This window comes from Halictus rubicundus, chromosome 1, assembly GCF_050948215.1.
Source record: "Halictus rubicundus isolate RS-2024b chromosome 1, iyHalRubi1_principal, whole genome shotgun sequence".
Taxonomy (NCBI): domain Eukaryota; kingdom Metazoa; phylum Arthropoda; class Insecta; order Hymenoptera; family Halictidae; genus Halictus; species Halictus rubicundus.
The window spans coordinates 22,758,398-22,780,976 of NC_135149.1; the positions used below are offsets into that span (position 1 = coordinate 22,758,398).

The 22,579-nt window shown below is 41.3% G+C and overlaps 1 protein-coding gene across 2 annotated transcripts in view; it reads left to right on the forward strand.

The window, feature by feature from the left end:
* The window catches only part of LOC143357780 (potassium voltage-gated channel protein Shaw), a 52,129-nt gene that overhangs the window by 26,953 nt on the left and 2,597 nt on the right, over positions 1 to 22,579 (forward strand). The window contains exons 3-5 of one of the 2 annotated variants that reach the window (XM_076794399.1): positions 1,892 to 2,086; positions 2,147 to 3,185; positions 4,712 to 6,260. In XM_076794399.1, coding sequence (XP_076650514.1) covers positions 1,892 to 2,086; positions 2,147 to 3,185; positions 4,712 to 4,776 — 1,299 coding nt within the window. In that variant the 3' untranslated portion in view covers positions 4,777 to 6,260. Of the gene's footprint in view, positions 1 to 1,891; positions 2,087 to 2,146; positions 3,186 to 4,711; positions 6,261 to 22,579 lie in introns of those variants that run through there. The other variant, XM_076794390.1, reaches the window with a different exon arrangement.

Below are 22,579 nucleotides of genomic sequence, written 5' to 3' on the forward strand. Positions count from 1 at the left end.
AAAATATCGGTCAACATGTTCATCCACAGACCTCTTCAATTAGGCTTCATTGTGAGACGAAGGTGCGAACATGTATTGGCACAATTGGTTCGATGATGCACTGAAATGCACCACGTGCACTTCGCTACTCCATCCGATACTCCTCTGTTTGGAATTGAAATTAATTTCGTGTCTTCGTTTGCTCAAACTGATTCGCCTGCAATACATTATTGTCAGTAACGGGATTGTGGACAGAACGCGTCATACACCAGGTGAAGGCCAATTACTATTTCCGTGTTGCACAATTGTGAGCATAATTATGCTGTTCATAACATAATATTGTACGAACATAACCCGGAATGATGATTTCATTCGTAGAATGGGGGTACTGAAATTTCGTGTGTACTCGTATTCAAAACCCAGCGCGTGGATTCAGAAGGTTTTGTGATCGTGATACACCGTGGATGTCATGTTTTCATGTTCACAATAGTAACTGGTCGATTAATGCTAATAAGACCCCAGGTTCGGTTAGAGCCAAACGTAGACTAGCTAATTGTAAAATACATCGCTTTCATGTTTTGGATTTTTTATCAACATTAACCTATTAGGGGAAAGTTGCCAAATACGTACTGGTTATTTCAATCACGTCTTATGAATTAATTCGTAATTATTTATTATGCGCAGAATCCTGTGATAATTTCAGTATCTACGATCTATTGCTTCTCAAGTACAACTATTTTTCATAGTAATACAGGGTATGGCCGGACCTACGTGTAAAAATAAGTCGAAAATAAAGAATAACATTTTTTCGTTTTCGACGTTTCGTTTTCGAGAAAATCGAGTTTAAAGATCCGCCGGTTTCGCATACTTTAATATACGCAGGAAATAGAATTGGTTGGTCATGAACCAGACGCGTCAGACGATTCCTATCTAATAGCACGCGCATTCGCTCCATTTTCAAACTCGATTTTCTGGAAAACGAGGTGTCAAACGATAAAATATTATTCCTTCTTTCCGACTTATTTTTGTACACGTAGAATCAACCTCTGCCCGGTTTTACCACCCGTCCGGCCACATCCTATAGATAAGACTATAAACAATATTTTTCGCCCTAACAGACCGTCACAGCGTTGTCGAGATAGTAGTGAACAACCATTATATAAATTTTTTATATGAAGTAGTACGATTAGATGTTATCATTACTATTTTATATTACATACTGAAAAATGTACGTAGTCTACACTATATACGATGCAACATCCACAATGCTATAAGAAAAAATACCAACAATTGTCAGCAACATTTGTAAACAAATACGGTTGGGTTGTATGTAGGGTCGGAATACATCGACATAATTTGCAAATTTTTCCTATACAGTTTAGAAACTGGAAAACATATTTGTACAATGAAATAATAAAATATAACTTACTGTATTTTAATGTTCATATCTTGAAAAATATCTGGCACAAAATAGGAAAATGTATTACCAGAGTTCAGTAAAATACGTTCCTTCGAAGAACAAACTTTCAGAACGGTCAACTTTGGACAGATACTAAGGGTATTAGTTGTTCTAGTAGTTCCAGTTATTCTGGACTTACTTCGGTAACTTGTAATAATTAATTAGGGGATGTTATGAGGGCCACCGAAAAGTGGTATTTGTCCAGCTGGATTGGCGATTCGTGACACTGTGGCGGCGCGATTAGATTTAGCTTCGTAGCCCGATACAGAATGACTCTTTTTGTTCCATGTGTGGATATTCACGTACGCTTTGCACGCGCTTTATCTGTCCCGACGAAAGCACAAAACAAAACAAAAAATTAAACGCACCCTCAAGAGAGCGAGAGACTTTCGCAGGTACGAATAACGATCGTTGTTGCATCCCCCTCTCTTCCACCCCGACCCACTCTTCTAGCATCGGGACACGCAGGAAACGCTGACAGTCCTCGACAGGTTGGACCTTGATACCGAGAAGCCGACCGAGGAGGAGCTGGCAAGGAAGTTCGGCTTCGAGGAGGCGTACTACGCGGGCACGCTCACCTGGTGGCAGAAGCTCAAGCCCCAAATGTGGTCGCTGTTCGACGAACCCTATTCCTCTTCGTCAGCCAAGGTTTGTACACTTTACAATCGTTCCGTAATTACATAATCGAATGTTGAAATTGTTCCACAGGTGATCAGCATAGTCTCAGTTTTGTTCATCTGCATCTCGATCCTCTCGTTCTGCGTGAAGACGCATCCGGACTTGCGAGTGCCAGTAATCGTGAACCGGACGGTGAAAAAAGACAACATAACCTCTTGGACAGTGGACAAAACGCACACGAACGCTCAGGACTGGTTTTTCTACATCGAGTGCTTGTGCAACGCCTGGTTTACTCTCGAGTTCCTAATACGTATTACTGCGAGCCCGAACCGGTTCGTCTTCATCAGAAGCTGGGTGAATCTGATCGATCTGGTCGCTACGTTCAGCTTCTATCTCGATCTGGCGCTTCAACGGTTCGCCTCCCATCTGGAGAACGCGGATATCCTTGAGTTCTTGAGCATCATACGTATCATGAGACTGTTCAAGCTGACACGCCACTCGTCTGGCCTGAAGATCTTGATACAGACGTTCCGCGCCTCCGCGAAAGAGCTAACTCTCCTCGTTTTCTTCCTGGTCCTTGGTATCGTGATATTCGCCAGTCTCGTTTATTACGCCGAACGAACCCAGCACAACCCACAGAACGACTTCAAGAGCATACCACTGGGTCTTTGGTGGGCTCTGGTCACGATGACCACCGTTGGCTATGGGGATATGGTGCCGAGGACCTACCTCGGGATGTTCATTGGCGCGCTTTGCGCCCTGGCCGGTGTACTCACGATCGCCCTGCCGGTGCCCGTGATCGTCAGCAACTTTGCGATGTATTACAGTCACACGCAGGCGCGAGCCAAGCTACCAAAGAAGAGACGCCGCGTACTTCCGGTCGAGCAGCCAAGAGTCAGAACTCCGGGTGTGCCAGGCATGGTCGGAGGAGGAGGGACCGCGGGTCCATCTGGCTGTCCACAATCACATATGCCACCGGGTGGACCGTCTATGGGCGCTGGTGCCCTATCTTCTGGCCTTGGCGCGACACCTGGAGTAGGCTGCCCCGGAGGCCAGGGGCCATTGAACAGACGGATGAACGCCATCAAGACCAATCTTCCCAAAGATGTTTCGTTCGCCACGAAAGCTGGTAAGTTCTCGATGATCAACCTTAGTCCCGTTCGGGTGTCCTGAACGTATCGTTCGGGGCCGGAGAGAATACACACACACACACACACGCACTTACACAGCTGAGTCACACGCATTCTCGCTATTCACCGAGTAGGTTACAACTACTACTTCGAGTCTATAGTATCGCGTCGCACGAGAAGGATGACGATGCGCGTCAGAATGAAGAGAAGAAGAAGCCATCTCCCCCACTTAATTGTGCACTACTGTATGTCGACTTGTGCAGTATCTCAAGGTCACGTGAGCGTTCAAAGTGGGGATTAGGCGGAGCGATAAGCTTATCCCTCTTGCCCCTGTACCACTCCGAGTCTCTTCTCTTCAGACTCCGACCATACTTTACAGTACAGCTAACATCTTATGAGACGATCATTAAAGGGGTCTAGTGAACTAGCTTCGTGAACAAATTAAAGTCGCCCGATCCACTTTTAAAAAATTTATTTGGATTGTGCCTGATCAATAGATTGCAAATTTTAATTTTTTTTTTAAGGGACAGAAGCCAGATAGACGTTCCATTCTTAGTTTAATAATCCGGTGTTAATACATTATTTTAATCTTTCTATCGTTTTAAAATGCATCCATTTTTGCTATAAATACATACAGTCCACAGTTCTGTGATCGAGCGAATCACTGTATTGATAGATTTTAGAATTTTTGGAAATACCTCTCTCTTCGACAAAGTTAAATCATGCGTGATGCCATAGTCACTAGTGCGGTGTCGATATGCAGGGTGTTTAGCAACAGGTGGAGTAAATGGTGTAAAGCGGTGCAATTTCACATGTCCAAATAAAACCGAATAAAAATCAAATGTAGCGCAATTACCGTTTTGGCTTGGTTCTGAAATTATATAGAAGCTAAAGTACCCCAGAACCACGGCAATCTGCCAACAGTGGTGGACCCGAGTCGGCTCAGAAGAAACGTCGACAGCGACGTATCAAGTAAAAAGCAGACCCTTGGAATAATACGCATATTGTATACGAACAATTGGTCTAAAAAAAAAAAAAAAACAGTCGAAACAGAAATTAAGTCTCTTTCGTAGATTTGCAAAGCTTTAAAGTTACTGCCACCATAAGCTTTTCGACTTTAATGTTCATTTGCACAATATAAAACCACTTTTCACGTGCAGGAACAATCGATGCGCTCTGTTATTTTGCAAAATTCTCGAGACATTGCTGTAACAAGTTCGAATCGCTACAGATTCAATTTATTGCAAAGCTCGATAAAGCATCGTGTCGTTGACGATTTCTGAAGCGAGGATCGGATATATCTGCACGCTCGATCCGGGTTCAACAGATGCTTCGAAGGCACGAAGTTCTCGACTGCTTTTCAATAGCACGGGCTCCTTAGGTTATTTAACACTTGCAAAAGGAGCTCGAGCCGAGAGAGGTTAACCTCTTTGAAACGCGTGCCAATTTAGTAGCAATTGTCGCCCGAGCAGAAGTGTCTCTAGTGTCTTTGTTTTTCCTTTTCTTCTTGTACCGTGGGTTCCAGAGGAGGACCGGAGGAACTCTAACCTGCGGACTAACGGGACCAAGACAGCCGGAGGTTTGGGTTAAAAGCTGGAACCAAGAACTACTCTCCACTGCCGAGGTGCATTCGACCGGGCCGTTGCGTTCGAAGTTGGAACGACCAAGTCGGAACGAGATAGGGTGAGAGAATCGGGAACGATGAGGGGAAAGATTGCCGGAGGAGCAAGCTGAAGACGGGTATCAAGATTGCACGGTCTATAAGAGAATATTAGATCGCTGCGGATGAAATGTCGGATTTTTACCGCGACGAATCGCGTCGCTTTTTACGACGCCACGGGAATTATTAGAACTGTTCTGTCCTTCTTTCCCCCTTTATTTCTTTTCGTTCGTTCATTCCTTCCTCCCATCTCGACGGAGTTTCAACAGTCGGTTACTCGTGCTAGGAACAAATTCCCGTCACGAGGCCCTGTCGTCTAACCGGAGTACGCTCAAATGTTTCTAGTTCTAACGTACGTAACAAGAAATGTCCGAACACTTAATGGAAACCTAAACGATTTCTGTCTACAGCACCAGCGTCGTTTTTGCGTTGAGCAATCGAGCAATTTCACCCAGACCACAAAGGTTTTACTAATTGTCGCGTCGATTCGAATTCTTATTTACAGGTGCTAATAGCGTCATCGACTTTTTCACCAGAGATGAGACTGCCTCCTTGAGTTTTCATACTATATAGCGGAATTTTCAATGAGCTAGTCTTTGAGTCTGTTGTTTGGTCGAGATTATTTTACACGCGTTCTTAAATAGGACGACAGCTTCTGTTAAACAGGCGAATTTTCGTTAGCCACTTTCGCGGCGGACGATTTACGCGAATTGCTTATCTGTCGATTAAGCGAACGCTCCGAAATGAACGACACCGACGTGCATGTTGTTCGATTGCGTTGACAGTATGGTTTCTGAACGTGTGAGATTGTACTCGTTACAGCGAACGAGTTTCGTTAGTTTCTGCGTACGCAAGTGTACCTTTCTATATTTTACAACGGAAACACAGGATTTATCCCGAGCTGCCTAATACTGAGAGAATGCCGTTTCGTAGGTTCTTTTTGGCAGATAATGCTAATTAGACTCCGGATTTTATGCAATTTGAAACGGTGAAAAGGCTAAAAGACTTTAAGAGTGTAAATTTCTATTCAGCTCCTGTGTTGCAATTAACCTACCGAGCCTTAAAAGCAACTGATACACGTTGTCTTATAAGAATGACGAGATTGAATTTATTTGGATTTTGTGCGGTTCGTAATATAATACATTCTCTCCTAAATATATTTATTTAATCATTTCCCACGAAAGCACTTTTACAATTTCAGTAATTGTAAAATAAAAAATCTGGAACGGTCATTTTGACCGGCGGTGGTAGGTTTAGTGTTAATGCACAAACTTTTTATTTTCCATAAAGATCGGGAGTCTAATGATAATAGGAGGAACAATAGGTACGGAACTCGGACATTTTCGTTGAAGATTATTAACACTAGGTTTACGAATATTTCGAATTGACGATTATTGCAAAGACGCATCCATCAGGAATTGTTCAGAAAATTTATTTCTTTAGATATGTATTATTTTTAAAAAATGGCTGAAATTTTGAATAGATATATTCTTGTTATTTCTATAAAGTAATACAAAATTGTGACTTTTAGTATTCCGTAAACCTATTGTTAGCAAGCCACCGCAAAGAAAATATGAAGAGGAGGCATCCGACAGAGGAAAATTCGCAATGTCTAAGTACTATGTATAATCCATATCACAATTCTAATAGACGTAGGACAAGAAAGTCCGCATGCTCTGATCGGTCAAGAACTCTACCGTAAACTAACCGTGATCTTCCCGAGCGAATTGTTCTGTACATCCTGTCGGCCTGGCTTGCGAGAGGAACGATGCGTAGTAAAGCCGAAGCAATTAGCGGTAGCAATTAATTGGAGCTCTTAATTAAATCAGCGAGCGGCGTTCGGGCTCGGCAACTTTGCAAAAGGGAGAAAGAGTTTTCGTGTATAATCGCTGACGAACCGAGAAATCGACCAAATCAGCGGAGAAGCTTACTAAGCGAGCTCCGCGCGCACAAAAGGTCCGACATTTCGTATGCACCGATCAAACAATATTCAGGGATTTCTCGCGACCCAACGTTAGCCTGTATCTCTTTCTTTCTTTCTTTCTTTCTGTGTTTCTTTTTTTTTTCACGCTTCGCGTTTCCCGTTGACTGGCTCTAATCCTCTCGATCCCTCCAACGCTTGTTCCCGAATCCGGCTTTCTTCCGATAAACACGAATCAGTCGCTCGCATCGTTCGCCAGGAACACCAGAAAGCATGGCTGACACATTTTATACAGGCTGGGTCAAACTTTGTGGTACGAGTGAGGTCAGGGAGATAGTACAGCTAAAAATAACACGAAAATGAAAAGAATAACAAAATTGCGTTGGAGGCTTCGTTTTTTAGAAAATTAGATTTAAAAATTCGTTAGGTACTCACTTAAGGGCCCGGGATAGTCACGTGACTTTTTAATTAATAATTTCGTCTTGGTCTTGATCCGACGAGTCTTAAGTCTGTGACTAAAATTGTCACATTTCTTGCTCTGTACAATCAAGACAAAATATAGCTCAATTTGTAGTTGGAGATATTTTCTAGCGCGCGCTGCTCTCGACATCATCCTGAAAACTCATCGAATGACATAAAAATGCTTGGGATTCCACGGCATGCGCATCGTCAATTTTTGGCCTACTTCGAACGCTTATATTACCAAATATCTGCATAATCTCGGCAGCTCCTGACCAGCGCTCACTAGATTGAACCTTCCTCTTTCGAATGAGCCCTTTACCAACGACAAAATATTCTTATTTAAGGACGAAAACTTGAAGCACGTAAAACCATTTTTTGATGGTAATGCAGTCACTCTACCTTATCGCGAATCCACGGAGACCGGTCCCTTAACAAGAAGTAGAATCGACATGATCAGACGTTTCAACTGATTTCTACAGTTTTCTTTCGACGTAAGACGATAGTTCGGGACTGCTTTCGACGTATTGCGGATAAGGGTACCTACTTGCTACAAGGGAAGTAAACGACCGGATAGTGGGGGTAGCCGATTCTACGTCATCGACTCTCGGAGCACCAATTGCCCAGGCGTGGTCTAGGACATACCCTCTCGTTACGACACTAAGCGGTGTCGAACGGACAACTTTAAAAAAAATGGGGGGACAGAGATTTCCTTGTTGCGAAATAAACATCGCTGTCTTATATCGAAAGAAAACTGTACTTATCAGCACACGTGTATTTGACAAATCTTCCAATCCACTTTTCTCGAAAATGAAGTCTTCAACGCAATTTCGTTATTCGAGATTTTCGTCTTATTTTTAACTGTATTATATCCATGTCCTCATTTCTACTACAAATTTTGGCCCACGCTGTAGTTGAATACATCCGCCTCTACAGATCGGTGCCGTGCGCGGACCAGTGCATGTATACATATGTACATACGATGCAGCTTCTCTCGCTCGGTATAATTCTCGTACTCGAGCACCTACGCTCAACGGTGCGTGCACATGCAACTTGCACTCGATATCAAATATTTTCGCTGAATTGTTCCCCCAGATGTGATTCGTGTCACAGATTATCTCGGCTACTTGGTCACTTTTTCTAGCAATACGCGTCAGAGGACAAGTTCTGACGAATAGGAGACGTCGAATTCTGTCTCCTCGAGGTGACATTCTGGTTTTTCATTTTCAAAAAATCGATTTTTCGTTTTTCTCCGTTTTCTCCGAGTACACGCACGCGTTAATAACCACGCGCGTTACAGTATAAAATATTAAAAAATGGCAAGATTCTTCACTGTTTTTGAAATGACCTTTTATTGATACATGAATGGATGGCCGCCATTGGTGACAAACATTATAACGTCTGAAATGAAAGATTTTTTATTCTAAAACTAAAAGGTATGAACTGTTTCTTTGTACATTCTCCTCGTTCCACTGACTGCATATATTCTCTTCGACACGTTCTTGTAAAAAAGAAAATATCTTCCGGTTCTCAAAATTTGAGCAATCGTATAAAATATTGAATTCAACCTCGAAATGAATATTAACTCTCAGACCGGGGGGGAGGGGGGCGACTGTAATATGAAAACGACAGACTGTAGATACTATATTTATCGCGACAAGTTGCGCATAATAAATAATAACGAATTAATTCAGGGGATACAATTTAGATAATCGGCACGCATTTGACAAGTTTCTCGTATCCACTATACTCATTTATACCGGAGGATTTCAGCGTTATCCAGCGCTCTGTTAATTGCTATTGTAATGCTTCAAATCTGTGAAAGGGCTGGAGAATATTTCCGTTTGAATGGCCGTATTGATTGCGCGATGTTAATCGGGAAGAACTCATTTCCATACCTATACATTAATCTGAGAATGTGTATGTATAGATCTGTTATCTAATGGCCGCCATTTGTAGCCATTAACTTATAAGCTGGAACATTGTGAAAACTTTTTCGCTCAAGTATCGCACACATTTAACCTTTTTGTTGTTAAAGACGACTATAGTCACAGGAACATCGAACGCAACTCGTGTTCTGAAAGTAATTATAGCACCCGTACTAGCTAAAGGGGTGTATAGTTACTTGGTAATATTTGACAGTGTTCAACAGCTATACATGATTCACCATTATTATAGAATTTGTTTAATATTTACTTTTGAGATAACGGATAAAAACATAACAATTCGCAAAATACGAGAACGTAGGAAACTCTAAACCAGGCCTGGGCAGCTTCTTCCCCGCCGTCGCTTCACGACCCCCACTACCAATGTACAGCTTCCCCCACCACTGACCATTTCATATTACCCTACCGTGCTTTTGTCTCTGCTGGAGACAACCTCCTATATAGGTTCTTAGCTCCCCGCCCCTTTCTTCCACGCTCCATAGGAGCATGGTGGGGGTCTCAGGAGTGGCAAGAGGACTCGCATGTGGCTCGCGAGCTACCAATTGCCCAGGGCTGCTCTACACTTATAAAGAACACTATTAACCCTTTGCACTCGAAGCTATTTTAACTCCAAAACGAAACATTTCTTCCGACCTAGAATATTTCCCTTCAATATATTTTTTTCTTCGTGTTATACATACGTAAATGGTGCAATTTACACGTACAATAATGAAGTGTTTAGTAATTTATTAAATACAAACAAATTTAATAATGTAAAAAATATTTTTTGAATAATGATACAGCAATTTTTAGTGGCGCCTTACGGTCGCCATTCGAGTGCTAAGGGTTAAACCAATGATAAAATTGCATATATTTTTTACGTAGATCGAAAGTATACGTCGTAGAAGCCAGGAAAAATTTAAATTAAAAATGCTACCAAAAACCGATTTAACCTTGCGGGATCAACAAAAATAAAAAAGAGGAAGGACTAAATGTGGAAAATGATGGAACGGTCTGTTTAATGTTCATTCTACACGAATAAATTAGAACAAATGAAAATATTCAATTAGCGACGAATAACATTTAGACAAATGAAGGATAATAAATGATAATTAATACAATCATAGCGATAGGTCCATTACGCATATGATAATTGACAATGCTTGGTTCAGAGGTAAATATGGATATTGCTAGCATTTTTAATTTACATTTGCCTGACCTCTATGGCATACTTTCGAAGTACATAAAAAAGTGTGCGACGTTATCATCAATAATGTTCCTTGTCAGTTCGTAGCGAATAGGCTCAGAACTCGATTGTCCCTTGGATGTACGACAATGCCTACTATCGGCGATCTCCACGGTAACAAAAACGTTAACGACACCGTTGTTCACATCGATGCTTTTCACGTTTTTTCGGTTATAGTATATTACATTTGCGCGCTACCGTTTCACGCGATAACGAAGTGCATATTTCATATTTTCTAAAAAGTATTCCAGTTAAGTTCATGGAAAAGCAATTACCGACTACGAGTTAATGGGACAGCTTAATGGAAAGCTAAGCGGAGCATATAACTAGACTACAGATTTTACGCATTTATGACAAAAACCAGCAGGTGCGATTCGAGGGTATAGAACGTTTTAAATCGTTTCATATTATTTTTAATTAATTCTACTCTTTGATCGGCCAATGTATTTGATATCGTGCTAGGCTGCGATTGTGCTCCCATACTCGTTTTCGTTGTTCTCTCGTAGCACAGCGTTCTGTTTCTATATAGGTTGGTATCTGCATACAGTTGACAGCAGAGAAATTGTGAGGTTGTAAATTAAACAAGGCGACAGGGAGAGACGAGTTTTGAGTGTCTAACAAAGCCGTGTCCTCTTGGAAAAATTATTGCGACACCGTGTCACCCTACAGTCCGCTAGTAATGCTCGCCAACAACATCGAAACACCGTGTGGAATAACTTTTTCAAAAGGGCTCGAAGCCCTAAATCTTTGAGCAGTCTGTTGCTACAGTCGCGCATCGCTCGGGTTTGATAAAGCGATTATGGACACGGTTATGGGATCGTTTTATAGCTTAACAGCTTATCGGTCGGAGCGTTCTCTTACGTGCTCGTTATTGCTCGCTCTTTCGCCGTCGACGAAACAGAAGTAACGGACACGAGCTGTCAGTTAATCCCGCGAAAAGCAACACAATAAACTAGTTATAAAAAAACGCGTTCACGGTGCAGAAGTACCACAACTTCATAACAATTCGATCTTTTGTGCTTCCACGAGCCATTACGAACGAAAGACAACGACAGTAGTAAAACCCTACGATAAAACTTGCCTGAACACGCGAATCACCGTCGAGGCTCGCGTCACATTGCAGCGTATAATTACTAGGCCGCGAATGTTTATGCAAAATGAAAATTGTCTGCATCCGTTGTCGTGCACAGGATATTTATTTCTGTCCGTAACCCCTTGTACAACGAGTGAGACTCGTGGTAACAAATTTGGGCCAAAAACAATAAGCAAGACCTGTGGTACCTCGTTCGGACCAAACGTAAACAACACGAGTCAGACCCGTGGTTCAGTTGTTCTCGATATTTTCTTACTTTCGTTGCGGCGAAATATACATGTCGTAAGACGCATACATTCTGCGCAAGTTCGAGCACACGGCTAAACAGGTAAATAGCTCGACGCGTGACCGACCGACCTTATTTATTGTGGCTCGAGCAATCGGTAGTTATCGGATAGGACAAGGGGTTAATAAGTTTCAACGAGTCTAAAATTATACAACAGTATGTACAGATTCCTGGAATATTTTCACTCTTTACAATTTGATTTGATTTTTGTCAGAAACGCGTGAAATCCGCAGTCCAATGACAACAACGTTGAAAAGAATCGTGCCAGTTCTGTTAGATTCAAAACCGGGAAGGATAAAAGTACAGTTTCGTGCGTCCCTCGAAACGCTGGTGGCGTTGTACATATGTAAAAGACAGATATCTCGGATGCTCGCTTTCGACGTGGACAAAAGTCGACGGCTCGTGTTTCCTTGACAAACGAAAGCACAGCGGGGAATGTCCTCGCGAGCGAAGCTAGGGCAAAACACTAGCATAATCTACCCGTCGAAGTACCCTCTACGACTTCACCATTCCTTTGTCGTCAACTGTACGGTGCAGTGGCAATGGCAATATAGTGACAATAGTCGCGGAGATAGAGCTGGTTAGAGAACCGTGACGAAGTTAGAGAGGGAGGACTTCAGCGAGCTATGAAGCTTACGTTAGATAGCTCTGCTGTATATACGGAACGGAATATTTACCGAGAGAGAGAAAGAGAGAGAGAGGGGGGAAGGGGTAAACCGCCGTGTTAAGAGAGTCGCCACCTGCGACAGACGAAAGCTCCGAGGAAGCGTCGGTGCACAGGGCGTGAGCGTAGAGGATCGTTTAAAGAGGCGAGGAATATTCATCGGCAGCCAGCTTAGAGGCGTGCCCGATGAGAGCTTCGTCTTTGTGAGAGCCGAATAATTTACGAGCCGAGGGGGGAGTAGAGTTGCGCTGTCAAAAATTTTTCAAAAGTATGCGGCGAGTGTTGCAGGGGCTGCGTAATGAGACTAGTGAATCTCGAGAGCTTAAACATTTGCATACGGGGCGTTACAAAGAATTTTTGTTACAAGACAGCGGTACTTCTGACGAGATCCCTCCGCTGCGTCCCGTCAAAACAGGGCCACTAACGTTTCGCTGGCCGAACAACGGTTGTCTTTAATTTCGCGGGATTAGCGTGTTTATGGTCGCTGGCCGTCGGAATCCTCGGGCGAAAAACGAGTCCCGAGCACAGAAATCTTGGGGATTTTCAAACCTTTCGCTGCATACGTACCGTAAAACGTCATTGCGCTTACGTTTTCGTTCTTTTATAGAGGATCCGTTCGATAGTACGCAGAGTGTTCGCGTTATTGTTGTCCTCTAGGGTGGTCCTTATCTATACTTGATCAAAAATTTTGTCTCTCATTTTGTTGGCGCAACCTCGCCGAATGGTTCCGGGAAAGGGTGCCGACAGAGCACCCTTGACAGTTTTTCCTTAATTTCTAATGAATTTCGCAGAAAGGGTACGTTTTATCGAAAGTTTGTTCAAACAGAATTGAAAGAGAATATGGTTCCTTACGAGTTCGGTACTTACCATTTTTTCCATACACCTTTTCGAAATAACAGCGTTTGAATGGTCAACATTAGATGTCGCAGAAATTCGTGACTAATTTGAAATAACAGTTTTATTAATCGATTGATCCAACAGCCTATAATATCGTGTGAACCATCGTGTGACCTTGAACAACAAAAAGAATATTAGTACTGCAAACAATTATCAACAATAATGCATCAAAGTTTGCAGAATGAACATAGTTTTAATTATTTTAGAAAATGAATTTTCCCCACCGATTTTTCATATTAATTTTCATTTATATTCTATACTCAATGCCGCACGAACGTACACACATTGTAGGTCGTTGAATTCGCGTCTCGATCTTGGGTATGACGCGACGATAGTTAAATTCAGTCTTGTTTAACAAAATATCAATGATCTTACAATGTCGAAAAAAATGTGACTTCGGGGACAATTTTTTGCTCATTACAATATTTGCCTCCTTAACCGAATTATACTTTGTCATTGTTGCATGCATTTGCCATTTTCGAGAAAAATCTGGACAATGATAACGCGAAATCTCTGTTTATATATAGTACATTGTATTATATACATTTATACATATATTTATATACATATATTTATTTGTACGTACTTATTATTACGGCGACATTAATTACTGTTGTCATGATTATGAACGCTTGCCTATTAATTTACTCGGATAATCATTATTTTCGGATGAAGTGATTATTATCGGAATGAATTATTGCCTTGAGAATCATTGTTAACGTTTACCGAGATCGTTTAATATAACATATAATTGAGAGGTGTGCGTACAGCCGTTATGGATTACTGTGAAATTGCTTTGAAAAGTGTGTCGTTTCAACGCAGAATGAAATACTATTCTGCAAATTGTACCGCGCCACGAACGTTTCTCTCAATTATGCTATAAGTTTAAGCGAGCGTTAATTATGTACCTACTCTGCGATCGATGTGTTAAGCGAATAAGACTGCGTAGCAGGAAGCACAACTCTTTCCAGTCTCGAGACGGGGGATACATGCCGAGGATGGAGAACCAATAAACATTTAACAATGTTCATTTTAATGATAGCTCACATCATTGTAGCAACTTCGAAGCAATACGACGCAGGATTTTTCTTACAGTTTGTACGTACTAAGGGCGGGGGGGGGGGGGGAGACGATTTATTCATCGCGAACTTGTTAGGAATGTAAACTCTTACTCTCGTAAACATTAATGAAAAATGTTTGCATCGCCGCGTGTACAGTGCTAATATTAAAGCGATGTTTGCATCAACGATAATGCAACGAAAGGTTAAAATCTTGCCCAGACTTTCTAAAGGCTTTGAGACGTCAGCTCAGGAATGAAAAGCAGTATAGTTGCAAGTAAAACCAGAAATGAGAGAGAATAGTATCGTCGATGTAAGGAACGGTGGTGGCATAAGTCTCGGAATGCCCGATACCGGGGGAGAGAATGTCGCGAAGAGGATCTCGTTTTCGGAATAAGGACGTAGTAAAAGTCGAGCGACGCGTGGGTTAAGGATCTTCGGTGTACAGCCGCGCATTGCACACCTACATAGAAACTTTAAACGTTTCACACGCACATACGTCCACGTACGTGTAAATATTCGGATCGATCGTGATCCAGATACGAACGATACAAACACTCTTTCGTCTATTTTCGGATGCTTTCCGTTTAAACGATCCTACGACTTTTCCAAAGCGACAACCTCTGTTAGCAATATTATTGTCAAATTGTACATGTGAAAAAGATTTAAGGATATCAGTCTATCAGTTTCAACTTAACGAAAGAAAGAAATTAGGAAATGTTTATTTTGCATAAAGATTCGCGGTCTAGTGATCATAATTTATCATTGTATATCCTCTGATAAATACGTAAAGCAAATTCATCAGTTCTACTTATTTACCATCAAATCATTATGAAGATAGTTTACGATTTTAAAAAATATTCCTTTTCAATGTTTTTGCATTTTTTTAATTTTTCAGAATTGATAATTTTTTAGCACAAACATAGGGTAGAGTTTAACATATTTGTTTATGTTATGTTATGTCGTTCTGGATCGATTAAATAGAAAACAGCCCCCCATCACTTTAACCGTCAAGAGTCTCCGAAATTGTGAATTTTCATATTGCTGAAATATTGATAAAATATTGTCTTTGACGACGAAGCTCCTTCTGGAAACAGTGATATCGCTTTAGAATTATCCCTTATCAAATCGTGTGTCCGAAAGGCCGATTCGAACATGTTATCGACAAAATTAACACATCAGTATTGCTCAAACAAAAGTAAAATAAATTTTGAACCCTTATAGCCTTTCGTTAAAATATAATACATGTATGTTTCGTAAATATTCCATTACTTCCAGTTAATGTTCAAATGTTGCTAGGTGAAGATAAACTGAAATATTAAACTAAAGTATAATGTTAACGTAGTAAAAGAAATGTTTACTCATAGAAGATCTTACGATTTAAAGCATTCGTTGATATTCCGAGTTCGTTTGTTAAAACAGTTTCGACAAGTACGCAAAGCATTGTATAATCGATTTAATTCCGTCCATCAAACGACTGCATATTTACGTACGTATGTATTTCATAAATACTTCTGGTCAGTTGACTTCGCAACTTTTCACGTGAAAAAAATCTCCAGGTACGATGCCACGGAGGGCAGAAGTTCGATCTACAAAAGAAACGATACGGTTTCTTGTAAATAAATGTTGTTATTGCCGATTTAATCGAGTGCGTCGGTACAAAATAAAACAAAAAAAAAAAAAGAAATCATTGAAAAAGTTTCCATTTCAGAGTAAATTTCATCGCATACTGAGCTCATCTGTAAGCTAAAGAAAAATACGGCACTTCGCCTCAGTGCACGCAGCTAAAACACAATTAGAAAAACTTCTTTCGCCTGTTTTCATATGAAACCGAAAGGGATGTGCGGGTACCCGAAATTTCGGTTTCGGGTCGGGTCGGGTCAGGAACCCGAAAGTTTGCGATATTCTTGTACCCGAACCTGTAGTCGGGTGGAATCAAGTTTGATCATCTGAAAAATTTGTAATCAAACGATTGCAAGTTAATTTCGCAATTTAACTTTCCAGGTACATTGCAATCTTTTGGGATCCCAGCCCGACCTGACCCGATCGAAGGCTCGGCGACCCGCGCACCCCTAGAAAAAAAAGGTATAGCAATGAAGTTGAAATCAGTGTATTGTACGCTAACCAGGCTGTTAATGACTATCAATCGACTCATGATTTTCACGAGAGAAAAGTATTTAAGAAAATAATGATATTAGATATTAAAAGAAGAAAAGACACAGAGAGAGACTCAAAGTATTGATATTATAAGGTTCCCTGGTAATAGGTATCTACGCTTGTATATCGATACACGTCGGTCTAGTGTAAAAACCAGAGTACTTGTAAAGTCATTGGGGTACAAAAAGTATATTTACACAATAATATCGCAGTCATAAATATGTCTTTCTAACCATTATGCGCGACAATAATTTACACTTAAAGCAAAGTTACTAATCGACGATTTTATAAAAGAAAAGATGCGGGAAAGGCCAACAGAAAGAGCTGAGCCATCCATGGGGTAACATAAAACGATATCACTGGTGTCGCGGAAGGAACAATTTCCCGGAGAACAAAAAGGCATTACGTAAGATCGTTCGAGTTGAAAACATGATACACCTAACTTCCTACTGAAACGCAACGGTTTCAATGGAAATCGCTTATCACAATCGCACTTCCATCTATTTATACTAAACACACACACGCACACACACAGACGCACACACACGCACGCACGCACGCGTTAATAACCACACGCATTGCAATTAACGACTACTTGTCCACACATCAAGACGTTCCCTATTTTTTTAATCCGACGGACATTTATAATTACACTTGGTAATTATTTCGGTCGGTGCTTGATCAGTGTATGCTTTACCGAAGAGTACTTATTCTTCCGAGTGGAAATCCTTTGTTGTTCTACGTACAATAACAAATTCCTTATTGTTTCAATAACATCACAATACGTATAATAACAAATTAAGTGGGTACTCTGGTTTTTCATTTTCACATTCGACATACAAATTTAATTAATAAAAAGTGTAGAGCATGCAGTGACCGAAGTATCATCATCGCGGAAAATTGTATTTAAATCTCACACGAAAAATTCGTTTGCTCATCTCAGAGAATGTAAAAAGAGACGTTGAAGAAACTACTAACAAACCTCCAGAAACTCGTGTACAGTGCGCCCTATAATGAGTAATTCAGTCCAAATGTAGACCTATTCTCCATATAAAAAGCTACCTTGAAACTGCAGAATCAAATTTTCGAGAAAATCAAGTTTGAACATACTCGGTGCACCTTTTTCGCGGCGCTGAAGTTCCACGCAAGATTCTAGAATCAGTACTCTGTAGATTGTTATTACGTGTACACACCGGTAGTCCGCCTGACTCGCGCAAAATTGTTTCTTTACTCCGGAGGACCTCGAAAAGTTCCCATCTAAATGATACTTCTTGTTGCTCGCCGCGTTTTTATGTTGCAATCGTCCGGTCTCGTTTAAACAAATGGCGGATTGTTCAGCGGTACACCTAAAGGTCGTTTTACACTTAACGGCACGTAGCGTCAACGGAACAAACCGGCACCGGCACGACAGTTTATGCGTACCGTACCGTACATTATCCGTACCGTACAGTGTAAATTGACCTTAACGCGCCGCGTTGTCGCAAGTAATCGTGCCTGTACAGCACGCAAACGCTTCGCGAACGAGCTAAGAAGGCCGGAAGCTTACTCGGTAGCGAGACGCGCGTGTTACATCAGACCTTCAAAGTTCATTTTCTCGAAATCATTTGGTACTTTCGATTCGCCTGTTATTCAACCGAACCATCCATTACGGGAGACCTTGCACAACACACACACGCGTACTCTCCCGTTCGCCAGACGATGGCTAGGCAAAGTAGATTACGTTCTCATTCTATTCTGAGCAGCGTTCCGGCAAAAATTACCTCCGAGGAAATACATGACGTCACGCGCTGGGAATTGCCCCACCAATAGTGGGGGTAACCAGTGACGTCACGATCCGTACTATGGGATCGTGAGATAGACTACAGTATAGCTTCGTGACGTCACGCGGGCTCTGACTATAGCGTTTCCCCTCAAATCCCTCGATCTGGTCTGACTCCCCGATCACCGCACGCAGTTGTTGCTGTTGGCCGAGGACGATGACGAAGAACGGCAGCGGTCGCATCGGGACCGAATGAAATGGAACGATGACTTCAAAGTCCTGAGAGACTACGGCAGACCTGGGCCCCTCAAATGCTTGCTTCCCCCACCAATCCCTGTTTCGGTGGGGACGGTTTTTTCTCAATTGAAACAATCGTGCCCAGCCCTGCCATACTGTTTCACTCGGTCTCGGTGTGACCGATTCTACGTCATCGTCTTGGACCAATAGCGACGGTGCCTGTGGCGGCACGTGTGCCTGGAGAGATTTAGTATTCTTACCCTAGCGTATTCTTTACCTAGCAACCATCCGACGGACGAACAATACACGATCTATACACACCGAAGGGACACGCACAATGTCGTGCGTGAGCACAGGAGAAACCGTGGGCACGAGAGCCGCGTATGTACACAGAAGCAAAAATGGCACACGTACGCATGTATATATTTATGTATATCGCATAATGCGCACCCTGAATACCGACGGGACCAATCAACAGCCCCCTCTCGTGATCCCCGAATTACGTTCGAGGAGAAGTGCCCTCTCTAACGGGGGTTGGACGAACATGGTCGAAAGAGTATGTTCGCACCGAAAACTGGCAAGTTCCGCTGATGGATTCGGACAATCCATTTAGCCGATGTGCCCGAAAAAAGGACTCCTCGGGGCCCGAAAGAGTTGCGTCCTCTTCCCTTTGAGACCCCAACCTTGGACACGCTGCAGGCTCTGGATGCCACTTTAACGGTGCGATGAGTTGTATGCAACAAATGGATGAATAAAGTATACGTTAATGTTATTGTAAAAATTTGACTTTTATAACGATGCATTTACTGAAAGAATTATGACGGAGAACGAAGCGATTGTCGAACGGCGCAGAGAAGACGATGATATTCATTTATAGAAGGTTCATCTATATTGAGAGTGTTTGAGCATGAAGCAGAGAATCTGTACGAAGAGTCGAAAAACAACAGCAGTTTTACTAGACTTCTGTCGATAATGTATTGCAGATTATCGAAGATTGTTGGTAATGTAGTTGTTGCTAAGCTGAGCAGACAGTATTGAAATACGATCAACTAATCCCTAGCGAAGTATATGGATAAAAAAATATGGATAAGAAAAAAGAAATTCCGTTGAAGGGTGCTACAATACGATGAAAGCATGACCTAGTTACAGAAAGCATTGTTTTCTTTACCCTCGATTTAGGTTCATTTACACAAAAGGAAACATCGACAGACACTTTCTAAAAAATGCAAATGTGAGACAGAGGATGATTATATTCGCCGAAGTTCAATTTGTGATGAATAAATATACAAGAGCAAAGGTGAAATAGTGATAATGAAGGATTTTAAAGAGAGTGTTAAAAATGTGTTTGAGAACACCATCCTTGAAAATGAATGGACATTTTTGGTCCTATCGATAAACGCAATTGATAATTATAACTTTCATCTATTCCATCTACTCTGCTTCATCTATTCTATCTGATTTAAATAAAATGTGTTATTAATAAGGTTATATTGTTCCGTTAATGATGTTTTTACCAGCTATTTATACTTCATTACTCGTTTTGTTAAGTACTTCGTATGTGCAATTTTCTCAACTGTGATATTATATCTTTAATAATTGTTTCTTTCTCTACTTAAGCGAAGCTTTAACAGTTGTTCACATTTTTATAAATTCCAAGTTAATTTCTCATACAACAGGGTAATAACTTCTTAGATAAAAGTATAGAAATCTTACATCGAGAATATAAGAAGCAGGAATGTAAATAAATTATATAGAAGTTCTTGCAAAAATTTTTAAAACTTTTCAATAACAATTTTCCGCTTAGTAGAATAGAATGTAACAGTTAAATTGTATAATTACAATTTGTTTCCGAAAACGAAAATCCGTTGATAATAAGTCTTAATTTTAAAGTTTCTGATTCACAAGTTTTTCAAGTGTACCGATATACAGTATCTAAACTCTGAAGACAATCCAATGTAGTTTTCAATTATTGCTTTTACACAATAAGACGGGCTACTTTCTCATTAGACTGCATTCCGAGTAACAGAATTGTGCATTTTGTCGTTAAAAATAATAAGTAAAAACAGTATATAATTATACAAATGAAAATAGTAATTAATTTTAATGGAAGAAGATTTGTAAGAGCATTTTATTATATTTATTAAGAGCGTTTTATTATTTTAAATAATAATACAAAAGAGTTAATGAAGACTTTCTACGATTTAACGAAGGAAGATGAGAAGCAAATAAACAATCTAATTATTGCGATCGTGATTACTGAATCGAAAGTTCGTGATCACAAACTTATTGCAATGAATAAATACAAGTTCATTGCAATAACGCTCGACCCCGTCAAGTATCCAATCAAGCTATACATATGTATATATTTATTAACCAGGAGTCCTGACCTGGAGTCGATCAGTAACTCTAAAGTTGCTAATTAAATTTAAAGAAAAATATAATTCGAAATTAAACAGTAGGTTCACTTAATTACTTTCATCGGTTGTTCGTATGCAACGAAATTGGATTATATTTTATTGATACGAAATATAATGCAAAATATTTTGTTTAGATAAACAAAATTTTCATTTTGATAATATTCTCTGTATTTGATTATCACGAATCCGATATTCGATGTTCAAACCTGCCCGGCAGTGCATCAATCATCCTAACAATCACTGCCCTTCGAGGAGCTAGTTCAAAGCTAAAGATCATGTTGAGTCGTCCCCGTCAACACCATCAATCTTACAACCCTGTCACCGACAGTTTGAACAACTCAAACTGTGACAGACGATTACGCTGTCGCACCACTTTGGCGTGTAGCCGATTGATTAACATCCTACTTGCTATGATTTCTTAACTGAACGAAAAATAAGTACATCCAATCACAGAAATACACTTACGCGTGCTGAATTTCACATATTTAAAAAAAAAACTCCCAATATCTATGTAGATAGAAAGTCTGGCGATAGTTTCGAAAACCGGTCAAATCCGATTCAGCTGAAATTTAGCAAATAGGTTCGTTTTATATTAAAAAAAATGTTTCTCAAAAAGATTTTTGGCGATTCAAAATTTTAAAAATTTTTTTATCATACTAATATCACTTCCAATCTTATGGGACACTCACTACAGCGAATTCTGCCCTTTTTAATTGAAGGAACACGCGTTTCAGGGCCGGAGATTGGCGGAGGTTCTCCTCCTGCGCTCACCCCTACTCCAAACCTAGTTTTTGTTTCTTAAGGCCCCCGGACAGCCGAACGGTTCCGACTGCGGGACAGCAATAGGGCCTTTCTGATAGTCTTTACGAGCTCATTCGAAGCGGTGCGCGGCGTATTACCAGGGTAGCTAATGACTTCCTCCCACCGTCCGAGGCTTTTTAGGAGCGCGTGCCGCATGCCTTGGGGTTGGTGTTCAAGAGGATGCCAGTCTATAGCAATGTCGCCAGATGAGGGGAGGGAGCACGAATTGAGGGGAAAACGTTACCCTCTCTCTGCCAGTATCGGAGACGAAACGCGTCACGTGACCGGGCCGTGGCGAAAACATGGGGAATAGCATGGTAGAAGGGGAAGTTAGAGTGGAGACACACAAGTCCTGACCTGGCGACACTATACCAGGTTAACACGTTAAACGCCACGCCGGTCCCTAATGACCGGCGCTAGACTTTCCGTTCAGGCCTCGCCGGTCCTAACGGACCTTGTAACTATAGCCTGAACGGAACGGCAAGTAAAATCGGGCTGGACACTTAACGTGTTGATCACGAGGCAGATGCAGACGCAACGCAAATTGGGTGACCGATCCGTAGCGGAAGCGTGGGTATGCTCGCCGCCGGGGAATGAGAGAATGGTGTCGTAGAAGGGGTAAGATAGAGTAGGAAAGCCTTAATCTGGCGATACTGATTCGAAGTAATGTAAATCGTGGTGAGAATTGTGGTGGTCGCGTGGGGGAAATACGGAATGAAGAAACTGGAAAACACAGATTACCTCTCTCGTTGCACAACCTCGATTTTCGCACGCGTTTTCGGTCCCGTTTCATGCATCCAGCGCGGCTCCACT